Here is a 23,338-nt window from a genome sequence, read left to right as displayed (position 1 = left end):
GATATATTTTAGACAATATAATTATCTATATTCTGGCCAAGTTTAAAAAAATTCTACCGTGTAGTTTTAAATTATAGGCTATTTAAGAGAAATGGAAAGTACACTGTAATATAAATCTTAGTGTTTTCTTCAATTTCTTGACTTTTATACATTTTTTGTGATGTTTAAGGACTGTAAAATAGTAATAAACAGTTAAGAATTATTTTTTACTGTTGTATTTGATGGAAAACGTGTTTTAAAGACGATTTTTTGATTTATCATTTTGAATGATAAATTTTAGTTGAATGTGGTGTTGAATGTTGTGATGAATGTTGTGTTGAATGTTGTGCCCAATGTGGTGCCAATTTCACGGTAGTCATAAAATGCGGTTTTGTATCTTGTTGTCATTTGCAAGTTTCTGAGACGGAAGCGGGGACGTTTACCGACCGGGAATTATTACCTTCTACAAAATAACATTCGTTTTTACCCTTTCGATGTTTGAATTCTGCAATTTGCTCTTAAAATTCTGGACGTGATCTTTCACGTTTAAAACCAGCTATTTTGTGTGTTCAATTTAAGCCAAAGTGCAGCAACTCAGATTACTGCCGGTAAAAATCATTGCCGGAAATTTCTTTCCCAGGTGAAATGGCTGTAATTTGAACAGGTGAAGGGCAGTCAATCAAAAGTGGAATTCTTCAAGTGAAATGTCCACTTCAGCCGTCGTTCCGTTGGTATTCTGGGGCAGCACACCTCCTAAACATGTGGTATCCTGTATTTTGGTCACTTACGATCAAAAGACGATCATTACTGGTTCCAAATCAGGTCAACTTGGTATATGGGATATAAGGCATTTGGATGGGGGCAAAGTCGAAGTAAGATGCAACACGACGCTGAAAATCATACATTGATGTCTTTTATTGCTTTCCATATACCTCGAATAACATATTTTAAAGTGTTTTTTCCTTTCACTTGGACATTTTAGCTTTTCTTTCAAGTTCTTGCCTAATATCCGGCACTCAGGGACTCAACTTGGCCACACATAATTTTTCTGATTTTTTATCACTAGGTTGTTGCTAAAAGTTTGATATTTGGTCATAATGATGTTGTGACAGCACTGGCCTGTGCCTGCGTTGGTTTGGAAAATCAATCAGCTGTCATTAGTGCTGCAGAAAACGGGTAAATTTATGTCAAATGGATTGATTAAACACTCATTCTCTTGGCTGGAAAGTTGGGCAAAACCACCCCCCGATTTTTGCTTGAAGAAAAATATTTGCAGCCATGGGATCGCCTTTCCCATATTCTCTTATGATTTGCCAAATTAAGAATCCCTTTCTTTTGCTTGACTTCTGTTGGTGTAATGAGATGGAAGTCTTTGAAAAAAAGAGCATTATTATCAAGTTTGGACATTTTTATTCTAACCAAAGCAAGATATTTCACATAAAATGCAGAGATCTCATTTTAAAGTGCTCAACTTTCCAGCCCGGCTCATTTGCAGTCATGTTTCTCACACAATGCCATTCTACTAGCGAGCTTTGTCTTTGGGATGTCGATGATGGTCTTTGTATTCAAACCAATTTTATACCTGGTGCGCACACTAATTTACTGGTATGTCGAAGAACATCTTTTGTTACATTTATTATCTTGTAAGTAAAGATTGTCTTTTCTCTTATTAGCCATTTAGTGTTTCTACTGGTGGCAGCAAGGAGTGGAGAGTAGTGTGTCATGGATATTACTTGGACGTGTATATTGTGGATGTCCTTACATTGGAGGTGAGTTTTCGTTTTAATTTTTTGCTGTAGTGTAAATTGGTACCGTTAACCATGGAGGGATTTTCTGGGGTACCATCCCCCTCTTCCCCAATATCTGATTTCATCCCTCTAAAGAAAATTGTTAAACCCTTTACGAAACATTTAACATCTACCCAATGTTTAGCTAAACAAATCAATTGTACAGCTTTGACTTGAGCAATGTTTCAACTTTCCACTTGACCTTCGGTGGCTGTTCTACTGCCCTAAAATATTTACTCCTTACCTTGTCTTATGTCACTTATTTACCAGCTAATCCCACCCTTGTAAAAAATATAAAAATCCATTCATGTTGTAAACAGAAAAATAACATGTTTAGGTTCTTCACACTTTGTCGTCTTCAGCCTCTTCCAATTGGCTAGCAACTGCATGTGTAGTCAGGCCTCCGTCGAGAAGGTTGGTATCTATTTGTGTCTGCTGTTTTACATGTTGGTCATGTGAATTTTAAAATGTGGCATTTTAGAGGATGTTCTTGTTGGCGTGACATTGTTAGGGACTATTAAAATTTGGCCTCTCAAGAGAAATCCTGATAACAAGGTAGAGATGTTGGCTAATACACCATTAGAGCACTTTGGACATTCAGTGACATGCTTTGCCTTGTCAATAGCGCTGTAGAAAATCATTAACACAAAAAAACAATCAAGAGCACTTATTGGTAATCAATAGCATTTATTTGTATTGCGTAACTGCCATGACAATTAGGAGTATTCAAGTAGCATAAACATGCATTCATTGAAATAAAAGGACAGACCATTAAGATAAAGCAGATATTCAGATAAACCTGTGCAATATACTTTGTTTGAAAGATGTTCGTCCAAATAGAAATAGTTTGTCATCGCACTTCTCTGTTGTACAAAATATGTTTAAGTTTATTTAAATGTCTGCTTTATCTTCATGTTCCTTCCTTTGATTTTTATTGAAAGCATGTTAATGCTTCTTAAATATCTTCAGTTGTTATGTTGCATACATAAATGCTACTGATTGTCAACTGGTGCTCATGATTGTTCCATTGTGTTAATGAATATTCTACAGACATAAGTCAAAGCATTTAATCCAATGTCAAATGTGCTCTAATGATTTGCAAATGGTGTGTGTGTTTTTGAGTGTTGTTTAGTAAAGCATTTGGCATTCTTTTGAATGAGATATAACACCAAACTTGAATCTAATTTCAGCCTACAGAAGCCATGTATGATCAAAGTCTACCACAAATGGCTGGAATCAAAGCACTTCATGTTGTATGCAATCCATTCTCCCAAAGAACCATTCTGATTGTATCTGCCAAGCAATGGCAGGTTAGTTGTGCAATGGTTGTTCATTTTTTCTCACGTCCTTATTAAACACTGTCTTCATCCATTTTTTTCTTTGTACAGATGTACGATGTGAGTAACTTTCAGTTTCTTGTGGCTGTGCCCGCTGTTGCTGGAGAAAACTGGACAGCTGCTGATTTCATACAAAGTAATTGTGTCTTGGTTTGGTCTAAGGTACATTTAGTGTTTATGCAATGTTTCAATGTTTCACTTAAGAAATGAAAGATGTTTATTGTGTTTGCACTGGCTTATGAAACCGAGGAGACCTTTGGGAGAACTCGAGAGCTCTCACAAACATCTCGAGGTTTGCAAAAGCCAGTGCAAACACATAAAACATCTTTTATTTCTTTTATAAAATAACAATAGTGTGAAAAAGACAAGCATTTTAATATTTCCTCTTAAATGTATTCATGATCGATTTACAAATTCACTTTGACTGGTTGATTGTTTTGATTGGTTGAGCTCAGATGTGTTTTGCAAATGCTAATGCAAATACGGTTCTAGACCAATCACTGCACGTGTCTTATTGTTTTTATTTTATAAATATTCTTATTGTTTAGAACAGGGGTCTCCAAACTACGGCCCGCTGGCCAGATGTGGCCCGTTGCGCCTCTCAATCCGGCCCACAGAGACACTTAAGAAAGCCAATTTCACCACTCACATTGAGAAAACTGAACAGACTAATTGTGATTTTGTTATGATATTACACTTGGTTGAAATTTAACCTTTACATTTTGAATAAGTATTTTCTTAACTAATGAAGCTTGTGTTATGTACTTCGTTTTATTAAAATATTCGCTCTTTGACCAGCGGTATACGGTTCGTCGGCCCTCAACATGCTGGATGAAAGTTCATGTGGCCCTCTGGCTGTAAAGTTTGTAGACCCTGGTTTAGAAGGACAAAAGTGAATTTACGTTTACATGTTGCCTTAAAAGTCCAATTGCCACGGTGAATGTCTTGCACCCAAACAGAAGTGGAAGCTTTTGTTTTAAAAAAACAATGGAGGTGCTATTTATCAAGCTTAATGATCTGGTCCTTTATGAAAAGGAAGCAATTTATTTTCAAATTGGCTTTATTTTGATAATGATACCTGATAGGTTATCTGCCGAAATGTATGGTGTTTCAAATCTCTAAAACAGTTCTTTTCAGAACTCTATGTTTTCTCCCGGTTTTCTTTTGAATTTCTTGGTGTTTTTTTTTGGGGGGGGGGGGGTTTCATGCCTTTCACCGTGGCAGTTGCGGTTATTAAGTTAACATTTAAACTTTTACCACGATAAAGTCTCGTCTGTTTTATTATTACATTAACATGCCATTTACTAACAAACAAATCAAGAGAACAACATGGTATTTGATCTGTTTATTTGATTCGTTAACGGTGGTCTCTTACCAAAGTTGTAACAGTACTATGACTAGGGTTTTACCCCATACTAATTTCTATACCAAACAACTTTATTACGAAATATTATAAAAGATCTGACATGTTGTCTTAACTGTATTTTAAATTGTTTCCTTTTGTATATTTTATTTGGCTTTGGTTCCATTATACTAACGTAATCTTTTCTTCTATGTTATATTTATCTGTCATAACATGAACAGACAACGTCTAGTTTTCCTTTCATCCATGTAAGAATTGATCCATTTATATTTAGGAGGGAAAGGCATTCATGTATTGTCTACCACCAAGGTGTGTACCCCATTGTTCATTTGACATGATTACTTTAATTATGATTTTGTGTCATGTTAGTTAAATCAACAAAATCACTTTCTTCAGGTGTTGCCCTGAGAAAGAGAATGTTCCAGGTAAGTTGCTTTCCATGAAAATTGTAAAGTTTTTACACTAAATGAGAAGGGAATGGGGACGATTAGTTGGTTGATTGTTATTTTATTGAAAATGCTTTAGTTTGATTGGCTAAGCTACTCTCTATCTATTTTTTAATAGATAGCGAGTAGTGAAAAACAAACATTGCCGCCGATCCTGATCCTGTCTCGCTCTCGCGTCTTCCTTAACTAATTGCATCATAGAAATCGAGAGCGAGTAATCTAATTATTGATAGTACGAAATATTATAGTCTAGTATGAAGCATAATATAATATAATACAACACATTATATATTATACATTGATATAATATTACTATTACTATATAAAACAATATTACTTTCTACAATTGTCACGTGGTATACGACCATTATGTACGTCATCAACAAGAGAACCTGGGCCTTTGTCTCATTATGCGTCCCAGGCCCTTTATCTCTTTATGTATCCCAGTCCCTTTGTGTGATTATGCGTCCCAGTGGCTTTGTTTCATTCAGTGGTTTCATTATGTGTCCCAGTCCCTAATCGTTAAATGTGTGCATGAAACATATTGAAAACATTTGACAGTGAAGACAATTTTTCTATATTTTCCACAGCTGGACAAGTTACCGAACGTTCGCCTAACTTTAATGGCCAGCCTCAGTTGATTTGCTCATTTCATGATAGAAGTGAACAGGTAGGATTAGATGTACATGGATAATCTAAAAACATTTATCCTACGTTTAAATCCAAACATCTGGGTTATTTCGTCACATTTTTCATTCATCCATTTCGTGCTAACGAAGGAAGAAAGTTTTCTTGAGAATTATTATACGCTATTTTATAACGATTGAACTTAGCCATGCTTCATTAATAGTTCATCAATATTTAGTTACGTAATAGTTCATTCCTCATATCTGATGCATCTCCAGACTCGTCCCAGTCCGCCTTCATTTGTTCTCTTCAAAAATTGTTAGCAAAAGCATTGTGCATGTTTTCAATATCGTTTAGAGGACTTTCAGTGGTTCGAAAATGATGTTTTCGTACGGTCGTCTGGAACCATTTCACAAGTTGATAATCGAGGGAAACTCTAGCGGAAGGTACGTTAGAACCAATGGCGGATCTAGGGTAAGGCAGAATAAATTAAACTGCTTCATTTTAAATTGAAAATACCATTGCAATGATTCTGTTCGTCAAAATTGCCAAAGAATATTTTCAAGCAAAATTTTACGAATAGGATTGTTGCTAAAGTATTTTGAATTTTGGTTATATATATATATATATGATAATATAAAGGATTCTCTGGATTTTTATTTTGAAATTTTATTAAGCTTTCAACTCGGTGCTTCGAGCCTTCGTCAGAATGTGAGAATATATTATTTACAAAGATTTTGTAGGCGTTAATTTTGTAAGCTTAATAAAAATTTCAAAATAAAAATCCAGATATATCATAATATGCCAGGGTCACCAATTTTCAAATATATATATATATATATATATATATATATATATATATATATATATATATATATATATATATAAGTTTATGTGTGATGATTCTCCGTATAAAACAGTGCTCGATGCCCGAGAGCAGAGCGTAAATATATGTAGTGATGTTGAAAAAAATCACGAAAACTAGAGATTCATCCCATATATATATATATTAACCGTACGTCCTGTGTCCCAAGTGCAGGAGTCACCATTTTAATATGGTGATAGCCGGAGGGCACATTGTAATACACTTTGTGTATATATATATATAAAAATGAAAGTTTTTCCAGATTGTTTTAAAATTATTTTATTGAGCTTTCTACTCGTTGCTTCGAGTCTTCATCAGAAAGAGGAAAATAGTTAATTTCCTGGATTACCAATTCCTGTATTAAATGCCTGGATTACCAATTTTCAAACTTATATATATATATATATATATTTATTAATGTATTCTGACTTACCCTTGATGCACTACTGCATAGAACGTGATGAAATTTGATGATAGAAAGTATGGTTGGGAGCCGGATAATCTTTTTGTGAGAAGCATGCAGACGCGACATGGGAATTAAAAATTAGCATTAATTGTGGGTATTGAATGACTGGAGCAAGGGCTCGTATTATTAATATTATTAGGGGTGAACCACCCTCCCCACTTTTGTAAAAATGTATAGTGCATTGAACTGAATATAAACAGGATGGCTACCTTTACGTATATAAACATGTCTGTAGTTGCACGAAGCGCAATATTACACCCAAACACGCGTGTTTGGGCTTCGAATGACGTATTCTAGCTTACCGTTGTCAATGAACTTTCTTTGGAACGTGCGTGGAAAGATTGAGACTAGTTGAACTGCTGGCTTCAAATTTGGCGGGAGGTAGCCTTTCATGCTTGTATATTCAGTTCGATGGTATAGAGTCTGACACTCCAGAAACAGTGGTTCGGCTAAACTTGTGAATTTGTGAGCTTTTCTATCAAATAAAGACACTTAATCGCAGTATGTGGAACTTCCCACAGTTAGGGAATGTGCGCCTCCCCGGAAGGGTGAAGTTTCGCTTGAGTTAATCGCTAAAAAGAGGTGTTAAACAAATTCAGGCGGAGGGTGATTAAAAATCACTGACAATGCTCATAAATTTTCTGTCAATGTTCAAAAATGGATGATATATTTCAATGTGAAAGTGTGGCTTTTAGTAAACCTAACTATCGTCATATTTTGATAGAATTAAGGTTTGGTCTATCGATGACATCGTTCTCGAACTTGGCAATTACGAAGAGCGTCTACTTACGAACTCTTCCGAAGGTTGGTAGACGGGGGTTAAATGTCTTTTACATTGTAAGAACAATGAATGAAACCAAAACCTTTCCAGAGATTGTTGTTGAAAATTAACTTCTCTTCTGCTGTCTTAATCAGCCCTTACTTATTTCAAACGGAGCTTTGAATAATTCTTGTTGGACAAAGTGATCTATTGAACCACATAACTATTTCGTTATCGATGTTTTTAAAACTAATTTAATTACGATCAACGTTTAAGATGTATCAAAATACGGTAGGCGTTATCTTATTACGACTGAAGAACTTGAGCAGGGCTTGAAATTGCATTTGAAATCTTTGCAACCAAGTAGAGCATCTCTTCTTCGGTGAATTCATTTTTTTCGTGGATCTAATTTCATCACAAACCTCTATTTTTGCTATGTTCTCTGTTTTAACAAGTTTTTTTAACGTCGGAAGATTCAAATTATCGTTCTCGTTAAAATCTTCCAGAACTAACTCTTCTGTTGGGCATTTTTCTATTCTGACGTCTAACTGTTTCTTTGCGTAATCGCGTTCCAGTTCATCACCTGTTGATATTGCGTCCATAGTCGTCAATCTCTCGCTTCCGAGGTCCTCTAAAACTCGTACATTACCGCCGTTGACTGGAAGACAATCGTTTCCCGCCTTTTGTTTTCTTTGAAAGTCGAGTTTTGTTGAAGTCGGTTTCTTCTCTCGTGAAGAGCTTTTGTCTTTTAATCTTTCATCGCTACGTGGACATTTATGGTTCGTATGTATATTCTTTATAAAAAAAACAATGTTTTTGTGAGACATTTTGTGTGAAGCTTTTCGTGAAGGTGTTTTTTTATTTTCAAACAAGTCCTGTTTCAAACGTCGAATTTTGCATGTGTCGAATAACAATTACTACACGACGTCTTCGCTTTATCTCGTTCATGACTTTGTTTTGAGTAAAATGCGAGAGCCCAATTGTAATCGACACGTGCAACATTCAGCGTTTGAAAGGACGTCGCACTTTCGTCGCATAATGCCACCAAACCGATCGAATTTTAATGTTAAGGTCGACCTCAAGTAAACAGTCGAATTTAATTGTTTCATACGCTGAATTTCGCATGCACTTAATTCAAATTATTTTATTCCACACATGCAAAATACTACGTTTGAAAAGGCGTAGGTGTATTTCAGGTCAATGTTTTTAGTTGTATTTTTGAAGCATGTGTTTTTCGGATACTTTGCATTTGTTCGTTTGTTATAATATTCATTATCTACTACACCGTGTATTTTTCTTTTAATGTTTCAATCATGGAAACACATTAGTCTTTTCTAAGAAATCATCTTTCACAACGTATTCAAACATTTCTACATTTTCATTAAATGAAATCTTTAGTTTTGAAAATGTTTTTGCAATAACTCCTACATCATACATCATTCTCCAGTCATTCTCGATATATTTTATGGTGAAGTTGTATTACCTTTTGGGTATTTGGTAGTACAGTATCTTACCTGCGACTGGGAACACTCGATGCCAACATCTTCTACGATCTTTTCCATAGTATTTAAGTGCGCGTCCATGAGTTTGAAACGCATTTGTAAATGACGGTGATTGTCAAACATCGTCTGGTTCCTTGTATAATAAGCGACTATGTCAATGGTCTTCTTCCACTCTTCCATGTCGTCAAAATTGTTGCAAAATATCGCCCTTTCACGAATATTCGGGCTGCATACTTTAATTGTTGGCGATGGGGGACGGTCTGTTTCCACACGTAAATCTCTTCCTAGAAGATTATCTGGTTTCCACTTGAGATTGGATTCCATGATCCAACTTTTCCCAGGCAGCATATCCTCAGTGAAGAAAATATAATCTGATTTGGTTTTTAAACCAAATTTCACGAATCTATATATAATCAGTCGATTTGCTGTGCTTTATATGCACCTACCTCTCAATGCTACTAAAGCGACTTGTGGCATTAAACAGCCTTTCGTGCGCGTGCTTTGTTTGTTACGTCATTAATTAAACTGCAAGCGCCTGATTGTTTACGTCAGTAATTCATCGCTTTGACAACAGCGTGAGATGGATCTTTTGTTGTGTTTTATTTAGCTTGTCTTTTTGCAGTTAGTTGCTTGTAGATGGTGAACACGAAAGTGCAAGGCAGAAGTCGTTGTGATTTTGTGTTCAAGTCACAGTAGAATCCTGATAAATCAAACTTGCTTTACCCTCCAATGTCCCTTATGACAAATGCGTAACAGGCAGAAAGCCAAATAAGAATGAATCTAGAAACAACTGCGGGCTCTTAAGGGTTAACTCCATATACTCTCTTTCACTTGGTTATATTTCTCTGGATTGTTTGAACTCTTATGTCAAAACGTTAAGGGGATGAACCTTTAGCGTCAAAATTGTGAATTCGATTCATACAAATGGAAATTACTCGCCACAGTAATTAAGTTGCCACAATGGTGTTAGAAATTAGATTTTATTTATCTACTTAGGAAGTTCTTGTTTATACAAAGTACGTATCTTTTAAAGTGTTTTATCGCACTTGAACTGTTTGTTTATTGCTTTGTCGTAGCTCACAATTGTAAATAGTAAACCTCTAATACTTTTGGATTAACATTATGTACAGAATTTAACAACCCCCTTCGCCTAATTCAAACTTTTCCGTTTCCTTGAAAGTTAAAGTTATCGGGGTTCTACTGTAATTGGTTGTGAACTTTGTAATGGAAGTCTCGAGATGTTTTATAGCTGATTTCCTTCTTCTCTTGTGTATGTAGCGATCCCGTGTGACGTAAGCACTGGTTATGCTGATATTTGGAATTCTTTGACGAAGCCTTGCGGTTTGTTGGATTCCTTGGTAAGAAAGACTTCCGTGATTCATTACAATATTTTTTTATATACGGAAACATTAAACAGAAGATGGAAAAGCTCTCATGTTATCTCTACATCTGATTATGTTAAATCCATCTTTGACGAAGGTTATTCGAAGTTTATGAATTTTTTAGGCTTAACTATGTATTAAATTTATCTTAGTAGACAATTTCAAAACATGTTTTTTTTTTGAAAACAGATTGCTTGCGTTAGTAGTAGTTCAAAACGTGAATTTTCACAGATGCATTTAATAGGCGAAGTGTTTCCGTCAACTTGAGTTTAGAAGTCAGATCAATTGTAATGAAGAGACCAGACTGTGTATTCAGGTTTCTGCATTAGATCACTCCCGATGAAGATACTACACTGTAGTATTTAAAAATTCAAATTTCGACATCAGGTCTCTTCTGATGAAGGCACAAGACTAGAGTATATAAGAACTCAAGTTTCAACATCAGACCACTCCTGAAGAAGGCGCTAGACTGGAGTGTATTAGAACTCGTGTTTCAACATCAGATCACTCCATATGACGACATTACACTGCAGTATATAGGGACTCGAGTTTCAACATCACATCACTCCTGAAGAAGACACTAGACTGGAGTATATAAGGACTCCAGGTTCAACATCAGATCACTTTAGATGAAGACACTAGACTAGAGTATGTAAGAAGTCAAGTTTTAACTTCACTGCTGTGTAAAGACTCAAAAAGGAAGTTAAATTATTTTAAATGGAACATCGGAGAAAAAATAATCTTTTTTATTCCAGGATGGAAATCAAAAACCAATAAAGATAACTTCAAGCCTCTTTCTTGGTGCTCAAGGAAAAATTGCTTGTGGTCGGCAGGATGGAACTATTATCATAATATCAGCAACTAAAGCAGCAATCACCCAGTTTTGACCAAAGACAACACAAATGCGGCTTGTAAAACTCCTTATTTCCTTTGCCCACGACATGTTATGGTCGCGACTAAAATTTGCTTGTTTTGTTTTACTTTGTAGCTTGGCCCAAATACCAAAAGTTGATTGGTCATGGAAGTAAGGTCACGTGTCTGCTCTACCCTATGGAGAGTATGACCGATATGCTCCTGAACACTTTGTGTCTGGGTCAGCGGACTTCACTGTCAACTTATGGAATCTTGCCACTGGTGTTCTGGTTACATCTTTTCAGCCAATGGTGGCGAGATATCGCGACTCACATGTACACCACCTGAATGCAGCGTAAGTATTTTCCCATCAGCCTTCACTCTAATAATCTGAAAAAAACATTCCCTTTTTGTATTTTTCGAGAAATGACTATCTTTGATAACGAGTCAATTACTTTACTGTCAGAGCAAGAAATAGTAACTCATACCGTTCTTTTTATCATTTTGATTAGATTCGTATTCAAAACTGCATCTGCTCAATAGCTCAAGATCACTCCGTTGCATTGCTAAATCTGCGAGATCATCGTTGTGTATTACTGGCATCGTGCCACCGGTTCCCCGTGCAGACTGTAAAATGGAAACCTGCTGAAGATTTCCTTATCATTGGCCTCTCGGACGGGAGTGTATATGTATGGCAGATCGAGACTGGTAGGTTATGCAAAACTTTGAATGAACCAATTCACTGATTGAAACTCTAATTTTAAGTGAATTAGTGAATCTAGTTTTTATCTTTGTGGGCGTTGTGCCAAATTTTGTTTGTATTTAATCTTTAATTATTCTAATTTCACATTTAATTGTATGTAATGATATATGCACTAAATCACAATAGGAATTTAATTTAATTACCAAAATTAAGAATATGGTTTAACTTGGTCTAACTTAAGTTTGTGTAGATTTGAAATAATACTTAAAATAATGAGACTACAAGTTCACTACGTAAAATTATATACAAACAAGACGCCTGCTTAGGCGTATACTCGTGCTCTGGTGATCAAATAATTTCCGTTTTGACGATGCGATCAAAAAATGAAAGAGTGTGGAAAAAATATGCCGAAAGAAAGTGATTTTTACGGGTTTTTAATTCGAGCAATATTCCCAAGTGTTTGGATCGGGCCACCGGTCATTTAATTGATCTCACATTTGAGAAACATAAAGTAGTTTTATTAAATACCAACAAGAGGGTAGCGTTTCAAGTACTATCAGCAAAAGTATGAAAACTAAATTCCCTTAAATGCCGAATTGCATTACTATAATCTCTCAAGAAAAGGGAGCTTTTTGAACAACAAAGTTTGTAAACAACAAAGTCAAAATATTGATGATATTTCTTGCTTTCATATAGGAATTTAAAAGTATATATCGCACCATGCATTATGTTGTGGCGTAGCTTTGTCTTTCTTGCGTGTATATTTTGCATCCTTCGTGTTATTTGAAAAGGATGGCTTCAATGTTTGTATTATCGAAGAGTTATACTTTGTCGCTCCTTGCAGTCGCCATATTGTGGAAGCGCAAAGCGTTCTGGGTCAAAAAGTCAATTTCTCGACACCGCAAGCCGAAACCGCCGAAACCGCCGAAACCTCCACTCGTGCCCCTCCAGAGCACGAATAAAAAACGTATTGTTAAAATCATATGTACAATAAAATTTCACTACTTCATTACCATTTGGTTACAATGTTCAATCTCATACACAACCGGGCTATTTCGAAATCGTTCGGTTCGGTATGTAAAATCATACAATTTTTCGCCATTGGGTTTAGCCGATTTCTGCCTAATTTTTGTGGTAATATTTGCCAATATTTTGTCACTTGTACTACATAAAATATATTCATGACGGTAATAAACAATCAGTTTAGAGTCCGTTTCCTTCATTACTCGCTGCTCAATCACCCCAAAGAGGTTAATTTATGTCCGCTTTACCCTTCGGAATTAATCATAATAATAATTAATAATTACTCATAATAATAATTAATAATTAATCATACAACGCACAACGCTGTTATGTTCATTTGTACAAATCTAATGAAGACTTTCGCTGTTTGTTTTTTTTTAAGTGTGCATGCGCAGTGAAATCTACTAATAGATTCATACTTCCACTTGTCACGAAATTAATAAAATCTGTGAGTGATTTTGCGCAGACTATGTTTCCACAGTGATTGTTTTTATTTTCGAAGGAAACTTGGACCGTCACGTGACAGGTGATGCTGCTCTTGATATCCTTAATGCGTGTGACGATGAATCAAATAAACAAACGACGAAAGGAAGCCCGAGGCCCAGGGAACTTTTCACGAAAAAATTGTCGTACATCGCAACGAACATTCCCAAGATGCCATCACAAATATCGCTTCGGAAAGTCAAGAAGTCTCGCATGTCTGACAAGGCTCGGAACCACGAAGGTACACGATCATCAAGTAATTTATAACAATTGGTCCCTCACAATTCCCCAGCTTTCTTGATGAGCCTATCAAATACTTCAGTTAAGAAAGGAAAGTTGTTTATTTTGTACTGGCTTATTCCACCGACGAGACCTTTGAGAGAACTTGAGTGCAGATAAGTTTGCACACATTCGACAGTTTTCACAAATGTCTACGCGGTTTGGATAAGCCAGTGCAAACTCGGCCTTAGACCAATCAACGCATGCGTTTTATTGCTTTTATTTCATAATAATCAATGAAATGTTGCTGTAGTATAAGTTGAATCAAAAATTTCCATAGAGCATAAATTTTCCTCTGCACAATATGAAAACTGTATCTAAACATCTAAACTTAATTAATATTTACAGTCGATAGCTATCAAGAAATGAGCAAGAGCGTCCCGGTTCGAGTGACGTCTCTGAGGACTGGACCTAGTGAATCAGAAATTCATGTTATGCTGTTCGATCTGGAAGCACTTATCTGTCATCTTCTTGTTGAAGAATTCAAGATGCAAAAAAGTGAGTTTGAAATGAGAAATATTATCAGAAAAAGGACATATTTTAAACTCTAATTTAAGTTATAAAACAAGACAGTTCAAACTGTAATATTTCGGTTTTATTTTTCAACCATAATCACTCAATCATTCTGTTCGATGATGGTTTAGAAATGAAGCCTAAAAGTGAGTTGCTCATGCATGTTGCTCATACATACTTGCACTTAGACATTCTCTGGGTTTTTTGTTGTTGTTGGATTCCTTGGTGCATTGCTAAGAATTATTATGAGAACTTTACTTTTAAAAAACTGCGAAATACTATCTTTTTTTAGTCGGTTCGAACTCTCGAAAACATCGGAAAGATTCGCAAAAGCAAGTTTCATTCACGTCCGAAAATCGAGTTAGCCCAAATTTGAAGTTTTTAGAAGAAATCCATGATGGTGCTCAGCTCTTAGTCTCTTGTTTGCACTCCTGGGGCCTGGATCCAGAGATTGATGATATTTGCACTGCGAAACTTGGGCTTCTAAAACCTGTTAAACCTGTTTTGTTTGGCCTTCTCACGCATCGAAAGCTTAGCCTTATCATGCCTGGATGGTATTCTCATGCAGCCCGTTCATCGCCTTGCGCCCAAAATTTGCCAGGTGGTAAGTAGCGAAAGATATATAATGAATAGCGTATTTACCATCACCCGTGAATAGCAACTCGGTAGTTCATAAAAGAACTCTCGAAAGCCATGTGGAAAAGACGTGGCAGTTAATAAGAAGTCTGCCGAAATGCGTAAAAAACCATCATTTATTTAATATGTTAATTTTTTAAATCTTTTTAGAACAACCGAGTTACCATTTACCATGTTAAATACGCTATTCAAAAAAATATTCAAGTTTATTACCACTACCAACTCGTTGCTTCACAGCTTCAAAATCTTTGAAAATAAAATTGAGAAGGACAAGAATTGTTTGTTTTTTGTTTTTTTTTTTCTTAAAGAATTTATACATTCTATGGGAAGGACCTCCTTTCAGTTGACATCGTGTTTTTTGCTCGTTATACAGGAAAACTCAATCCTGACGAACTCTACGAATCACGTTGGCAATTTTGTTCTGCATTAACAACACAACATTCACTAAGTATCGTTGCCTTGACCAACACGCTGATGAGCATGAGTCAGATAAGCTTTTTGCCAGACGCAAAAGGTAGTCGCGCTGACAAAACTACGAAAGGTTCTGATGTTGAAGCGATGCCACCCGATGACGCAAGCATGGCTATCGCTTCCATGATCCGTGCCAACATCAAAGCCGGTTGGAGTCGTCTCGCAACATTATATTGTTGTTTATTACCCGATAAACTGGACATGGCTCATTACAGGCCACCACTTCTACATGTTTTAGCCAGACGTTGGCAAGACCGCTGTCTCGAGGTATTGTTGACTCACAGATTCTCAGCTTTAAGATGTTGGGGTAGAATGAGGGAAATACTTGCATAATATGGTCACGATAAGATCTTATGAAATAGGTTGATTCTGGAGCAGATGATCAGATATAATTAATGAAGGGAGAGGGAGGGTAAAATAAATGTAATGTTCTTGACTTTGTTTGCTTATATGATCTAAAGAGAATACATCCTTTTGCTATACTTTACTTTATTGGTTATATGTTTGAATGGAAATTTTGTGCGACATTGGTTTTGAGTTTCTATTCTCGATCACTCGTGGATGGCAACTCTTACTTTATTTCAATATAAGACTACAAAGGACTTACGATACTTCTATATAAGACTTCTACTATCTTAACATACTTCTACATAAGACTACAAAGGACTTACGGTACTTCTATATAAGACTTCTACGATCTTACCATACTTCTATATAAGACTACAAAGGACTTACGATACTTCTATATAAGACTTCTACGATCTTAACATACTTCTATATAAGACTTCTACTATCTTAACATACTTCAATATACGATACTTCTATATAAGACTTCTACGATCTTAACATACTTCTATATAAGACTACAAAGGACTTACGATACTTCTATATAAGACTTCTACGATCTTAACATACTTCTATATAAGACTACAAAGGACTTACGATACTTCTATATAAGACTTCTACGATCTTAACATACTTCTATATAAGACTACAAAGGACTTACGATACTTCTATGTAAGACTTCTACGAACTTAACATACTTCTATATAAGACTTCTACTATCTTAACATACTTCAATATAAGACTACAAAGGACTTACGATACTTCTATATAAGACTTCTACGATCTTAACATACTTCTATATAAGACTACAAAGGACTTACGATACTTCTATGTAAGACTTCTACGAACTTAACATACTTCTATATATGACTTCTACTATCTTAACATACTTCAATATAAGACTACAAAGGACTTACGATACTTCTATATAAGACTTCTACGATCTTAACATACTTCTATATAAGACTACAAAGGACTTACGATACTTCTATATAAGACTTCTACGATCTTAACATACTTCTATATAAGACTTCTACGATCTTAACATACTTCTACATAAGACTTCTACGAACTTAATATACTTCTTTATAAGACTGCTACGGGCTGAAAAGCAATACATGTGCTTGACAGTATGGAATAAACTCTGCAAAACTCTGTCTTCACTGTAAAGCTGCGAAGTTCCGCTGACCCTCTTGTATTAGAGTAAATGACTGCTTCAACACATCTTTGTTAATTTTACTGTTTTATTACTCCTTATAGATTCGTGAGGCGGCTCAGGCCATTCTTGTTACTGAGCTCAGAAGAATCAGCCACGATGGTCGAGTGAAGGTTGTCGAAACCTGGGTACAATATTTACCTCAACAAATCGAAGGGTCCAGTATAATGGAGTCAAATGATTCTGATACAGGTTTGGTGACTTTTGTTTTAGTTGCGGTACACGTTGATGGTACAGGTTCCCCAATCTTTAATGACGCTTACGGGCTATTATTTGTTTGGTTGTCGAAAGCAGGGATGGATCTATGATGGTTTTAGAAAAGGGGGGGGGGTGTTCTTGTAATATGTGTTTTGTTGTCGTAAGTAGAGATGGATCTACGATAGTTTTAGAAAGGGATGGTTTCAGAATTGTTAAAGTAATTCCTTTAGAACTTTTCATTATTTTATAATGACGTTGGTGATGTTAGGCTTTTACATTCATTCAACAAATTCTTTGAGATTTGAATCTCTTTTGTTGTTGCTTAGAAGTATCTGATTCAAGCGGAGTCACAGCTACGGAAGACGATTTCTCTGAAGACGTTTCTAATGTTCTTGATGGTGCGAAAAAACTCTTTCAATATGACGCGAACCGACGCCAGGCCACCTCGATTATAATGTTGGCCGTGATTGGCTCGGAGTTTCAAAAAGACCTGGCTTTGACCAGTAGCAAGTCAGAGAAATCATCCGATGCTGTTGAGAAAAAAGTGTCTCTCCAAGGTATTGGTAGTTGAATGTGATTTACAATTTCTGTCAGCAGCAAATCACGTAAGACGGTTGGTTACAAAACGTCGCTTAATTTCTGATTTGTTGCTTCGTAAAATCATAGAATTGCGTTTGTAGTGGAAAAAAAGACAAATTGTCTTTTATTTTACACGAAGTCAATATGAATTTCTTTAGCATTAAGCCATTCAAACGACTTGCGATGAAGGTTGTCAAGTTGGGTAGATTGAAGTTTTGTACAGCGATATGAGAAAGCTTTTTTATTCGTAAAAAAAAATTTTTGGTGGTCTATTACTTTTCCCTAGTACAGGATGGATTTAGGATGATTTTTAGGCGGGGTTTTCCATTATAAACGTCAGTCAGTCTAGTGTGGATTTCAGCTGTTTGTTGGAGGGTGTTATTATGTGATTCACGAGAAGGCTAGGAGGGGAGGGTGCGCACCCCCCTGCACCTTACCCTAAATCCATCTCTGACCATTGATCCGTTAAAAAAGAAAGTAAACAGATTTCTTAAGCACACTGCAAAAGTGCTATCGTAGTAAAAAACACTTAGATACAAAGTACCCCGTTTGGTTAATAAGATCATCGTTTCTCGAGTCGTTTTCATTAATAAAAATTCTTAGAGCTTTAAAAAAATGTGAAAATTTACCATCTCCAATATCTGGTACACTGGCATACTGCATGTGTTTCAATTCATTTGAAAATCACCTGAGGCCGCTTGCACGAGTCTTGTATAGCGTTATCCATTGGATAGTGAAAATTTTCAAACTTGGAAAAAGGTGCTTGTATTATATTCTTACGACAAAGAAATTTTGTAATCTTGGACACAATACTTAATTTCAGTAATTGCACAGTTCAAATTGTATATTTTTTACTATAAGAGATTTTATGAACGTTTCCAAGAATTTGCTATTCAGTGGATAGTGGTGTTCGGCCTTCGTGCAACCGCCTCCTGGTCGTTCATTGTATCATATTTGGATGCGCTTTTATGTATATATTTGCCATGTTCTTATTCAACTATACATTTTTTATCATCATCGTATAATCAAGGCGAAGTTTTGCTCCAACCACGTGTTGTGTATCTCACAAGCCGAGCTCTCATGTACATTTTACTGAAGTCTCAGTCACTGACCTCGCGAACTTTATCTTACACACCTATGCGACGAACAGCGATCGATTTGATTGGTCGAGGATTTCCATTATGGGAGCCGCACATGGATGTTTCAGCGGTACTCATGGCTTTATTAGAATTGTGCCCGGACAATAGGAGTCACGTGGCATCTTTTTCCAGAGGGTTGCCGCTGTCCAGTGCTGCTGACTCGCAAAGATCAGCACGACATGCCTTGACTCTTATATCGACTGCTCGACCTCTGGTTTTTATAACCACCTTGGCTAAAGAGGTGAGTTTCTAACACAAAATGCATTAGCTACTGTAATGGTAAAACAAATATTTAATAATTTCCAGAAACGTAGCCTTCTACTTTTTAAAGATGTTTGTAATTGGCAAGAAATAGCTAGAATGATGGGGGTTTTTTGGATTTCTAGGAATTTTGAAAATTATTTGATAGTACATGATACACGATAAAATATCTTTGATTTTTTCAACACATGATGATATTGTAGAATGGTGTAGCCAGGTCACTGTTACGTAATTTTCTTGTGTTCACTAATTGCAAATACTAAAGATTTTCAATGATTTTGACTACGTCGCTAATATTTTAATATGAAAATATGAATAGGTAGCACGAAGCTCCTCCGCTCAAGCATTGCTGTCATTCAATCAAGCATCCCCGGCAGCCATTGCGGTTTACAGTCATGTTCGTCCCCAGCCCTCGCCCACCGACATCCAACATTCGTCCACGCTATATCGTTCGAAGAAAGAGATATTGCGCGTGCTGGAGTTGATGATTGATAAAACGCAAAGCGAAGTAATGAAATTATTAACGGAGGTATGAGAATTTTGCTTTGCAAAAAACTTTAATTGCCGGCTTGTTTTTTTAGTGCAAGAAATATCTGAGGTAGAGACAAGTATCTGAGAGATACGTAGGGGTAGATAACACCTGGTAGTAACCATTAATGGAATGGGGGACATTTAGGAGGGTGACAGCTTGTAATAATAATAATAATTTAGTAATAAAAGATGTTTACTGTGTTTAGACAGGCTTATGCAAAGGGAGAACTCGAGAGCAGATCAATGCAAGCCCGAGGCTAAAGGTTGAGAATTGAACCTGCTCGAGAGTTCTCACAAATGTTTAAACTGCTCTAAATTAATCCCTGATTCAGTGATAAACTATATCAAACATACCCCTGCTCTAAATTAATCTCTGATTCAGTTATAAACTATATTAAACATACACCTGCTTTAAATCAATCCCTGATTCAGTGATAAACTATATCAAACATGCCCTTGCTCTAAATCAATCCCTGATTCAGTGATAAACTATATCAAACATACCCTAGCTGATAAACTATGGCATATCGTGGTGATTTTAGGTCGTTCAGATCGTAATTTATTGCGTCGAGTCGAAACAGCTGAAAGAACGTGGCATGATGGAGATATTTCCAGCACTCTTTAAGTAAGTTGACTGTTTTCATCATTTAAAAGCTATTTCCACTTTTTTTATACCGCATGCGACTGTCATCTTGTGGCGGATAGCTCAGAATATATTACCGTCATTCATACTTATAGTATTTAAAATGCTCCAACAACTGCACTGTTGGTAAGAAATTTCTGAAGAATATTTAAGAACCGAAACATTACCTACAGGATTTTTTGTACGTCTTGAACTTTACATTCATTAAACCTTTTCCATCCCCCATCTTTACAGGTCATTGCCGTATAATATAATATTATCCCTTCCCCCCCCCCCCATCTCCACTCCCGTCCGTATGTAAGCTCTTCCTTGTGCAAGTCCCTTATAAGAAAGCTTATGAACTTATAAAGAAATTAATTCTGATTCTGATTATCTGATGATGGTTTTGGAACTTATCTAGGGTCAGGGCTTATAGGAAGAGGTCTACGGTATATTTATTGTGATGTATTCTGACTTGCCCTGAATTCTTTCTGCTGACATCAATACACTGATCTCAATATAGAACTACGTCAGCAATAAGATGAAACTATCGCTCTTTCTTTATGGTGATTTACTAAAAAAAGCTGACATCCGGTTTAAATATTAAGTGTTTTCACTGTCCGCCATGTTGGTAGAAAACCCCATTCAGTGAAAAGAATTTGTATTGATTTCATGGTTGTTGATTATCAGCCCTTTGACCGGTCACTTATCAACATGGCTGCGTTGACGTCACATGAAAACACGCTAACGCCAATTAACTACTGTCCTCTTTCTGTTGTTTTCTCCAATTTCGTGTTATTTTAGATTTCACATGATAAGTTATTGTACAACTACAAGACGTCTTGCAGTGGGCTTAAAATCTGGGCAGATCACTCTCTATGATTTGAGATCATCTAAAGATCAGGTTAGCTCGGCGAATATTTTTTTCCATCTGCTTTTCGCTACAAGAAGTTTGAAGATTCATTTGAAAGTCACCTTCAAATATTCGCACTTAGCGCCAGTATGATATCTATATTGATAAAAGAAGATAGACTAAGACATATAAGATCTTGACTTCCAAAATCAGATATTTTCTGATGAAGGCATTGCACTGGAGTAAATGAGGACTCAAATTTCAACATCAGATCACTCGTGATGAAGACTCTAGACTGGAGTATATAAGAACTAAAGTTTCAACATCAGATCACTCCTGATGAACACACTAGACTGGAGTATATAATAACTCAAATTTCAACATCAGATCACTCCTGATGAACACACTAGACTGGAGTATATAAAAACTCAAGTTTCAACATCAGATCACTCCTGATGAACACACTAGACTGGAGTATGTAAGGACTCAGGTTTAAACACAAGATGACTCCTGCTCCTGTCGGAAATACTATAAAGGACAATATTCCAACATCTGTTAAGTTTCAATATCAGAACATTGGACGTATATTTATGAAAATTATATATTGTCATAGATTATTTCTGCACACTCCTACGCAATCACCGCGGTAGAATTTTCCAAAGATGGTAAACTTCTAGCTACATATTCATACCAAGACTCAAAGGTACACTTTGGCAGGTGAGTTTGCATGCAAACCATAGCGGGTATGTGCAAGAATGTTCGGGACGTTGTAGAACCAGGAGGGTTTAGTGGTACTCTAAGTGCCCCTTTCAGCAAAAATGTTTATTGGCGATATCATAGTTAGTTGTGAATTCTAACGTATCACTGGAAAAAAGGTTTTAAGTTGGTCAAATCGTTGCATTTTTATGGCTTGTTAAAGTTGGCAAAAATGCTCCTTTTAATGGACCTTCGAAAAGTCTGGAACGACGTACTCTCTTGATGTCATGTAAGGACTCCTCAATACAAGATATATGTACCAGCTACCTTAGATGACGTCAGACTACGGCTAGACCCAGGCTTCATGCCACGACGGACAAGGTCCATTGTAAGGCAACTTTAAACCGCCATTACAAGATGAGGATTTGACCAAATTGAAAAAGTTTTTTACGGATACGCTAGATGTTCCACTTAGCTTTCATATCGCAAAAAGTTTTTTGATAGGGGCACTTAAGAAATAAAGATGCTCTCTGTGTTTGCACAGGCTTATGCAAACCGCTGAAACCTTTGGAAGAACTTGAAAGCATATCAGTGCAAGCCCGAGACCGAAGGTAGGGAGTTTGCACCTTCTGGAGAGTTCTCACAAACATCTCCGAGGTTTACATAAGCCAGTGGAAACACGAAAACATCGTTTATTTTCTTTTTTAATAACAATAATGCGAAACATATTAATTTAAAACAAACGCTTTAATTTTCCTGCTGTAAGAAGTATTCATGATTGATTTGCAAGTTCTCTTTGATTGATTGTGAGATTTATTTCTTTTGCATCCTCTAATGCAAAGACAGCTATAGACCAATCAGCGCACGCGTTTTAGTGTTTTATTTTATAAAGCTCTTTAACTCGCTCTCATTGTAATCTAGACGAGTTCCTCGTTGTTCGGTGTTCTTGGATCAAGTGTCAAATGTATTCGCACGCATAACGTGTGGAGAAATGTGGAGATCACACCTGTTGGTCTTAAGCAGACAAAACTTGTATGGGTTAATCAAAAATCTGTCGTGTTACTTTTAGCGGATGGTAAACAGCTTACTTTCTCGGTGTGAATTAATTCGATGCTCGTGTACGATAAAGACAGTTCTAGAATTTTTATTTAAAATGTCGAAATTTTTTCTTCAAATCATCGAAGAAGAATTGCTGATACAAATGGGCCGCAAAGATGCTTTCCCAATTCTTGCTTCAATTCTAGTCTTACTCGTGCAATGTTTGTAACTCAAAAACTGTATTTTGGTTTTGCATCAATTAAAAAATAAAAGATGTTTGCTGTGTTTGCACAGGCTTATGCAAACCGAAGAGACCTTTGGGAGAACTCGAGAGCAGATCACTGCAAGCCCGAAACCGAAGGTCGTGGGTTGCACATGCTGGAGAG

At 36.2% G+C, this 23,338-nt stretch overlaps 1 protein-coding gene across 1 annotated transcript; it reads left to right on the top strand.

Annotated features, from left to right (window-relative positions):
- The first annotated feature begins 448 nt into the window (after window positions 1–448).
- On the top strand, window positions 449–23,127 carry LOC124450221 (WD repeat-containing protein 7-like). Its single transcript, XM_047000817.1, is given in 32 exon segments — window positions 449–851; window positions 1,046–1,155; window positions 1,506–1,584; window positions 1,653–1,748; window positions 2,104–2,184; window positions 2,250–2,321; window positions 2,957–3,076; window positions 3,155–3,265; window positions 4,741–4,775; window positions 4,863–4,891; window positions 5,503–5,582; window positions 5,897–5,985; window positions 7,595–7,674; window positions 10,411–10,490; window positions 11,270–11,395; window positions 11,436–11,457; window positions 11,503–11,562; window positions 11,565–11,654; window positions 11,657–11,721; window positions 11,879–12,074; window positions 13,595–13,816; window positions 14,203–14,352; window positions 14,660–14,971; window positions 15,377–15,741; window positions 17,080–17,227; window positions 17,560–17,790; window positions 18,843–19,192; window positions 19,532–19,741; window positions 20,286–20,368; window positions 21,170–21,269; window positions 21,832–21,921; window positions 22,836–23,127. Coding segments are annotated over 32 exon segments (4,230 nt in total). The 5' UTR covers window positions 449–683; the 3' UTR covers window positions 23,016–23,127.
- Window positions 23,128–23,338: the final 211 nt, after the last annotated feature.

This window comes from Xenia sp. Carnegie-2017, unplaced genomic scaffold (genome assembly GCF_021976095.1).
Source record: "Xenia sp. Carnegie-2017 unplaced genomic scaffold, XeniaSp_v1 HiC_scaffold_24, whole genome shotgun sequence".
In the NCBI taxonomy this organism is placed as follows: Eukaryota; Metazoa; Cnidaria; class Anthozoa; order Malacalcyonacea; family Xeniidae; genus Xenia; species Xenia sp. Carnegie-2017.
The sequence above is the reverse complement of the archived record's forward strand: the minus strand, read 5'-3'. Positions and strand labels throughout refer to the sequence as shown.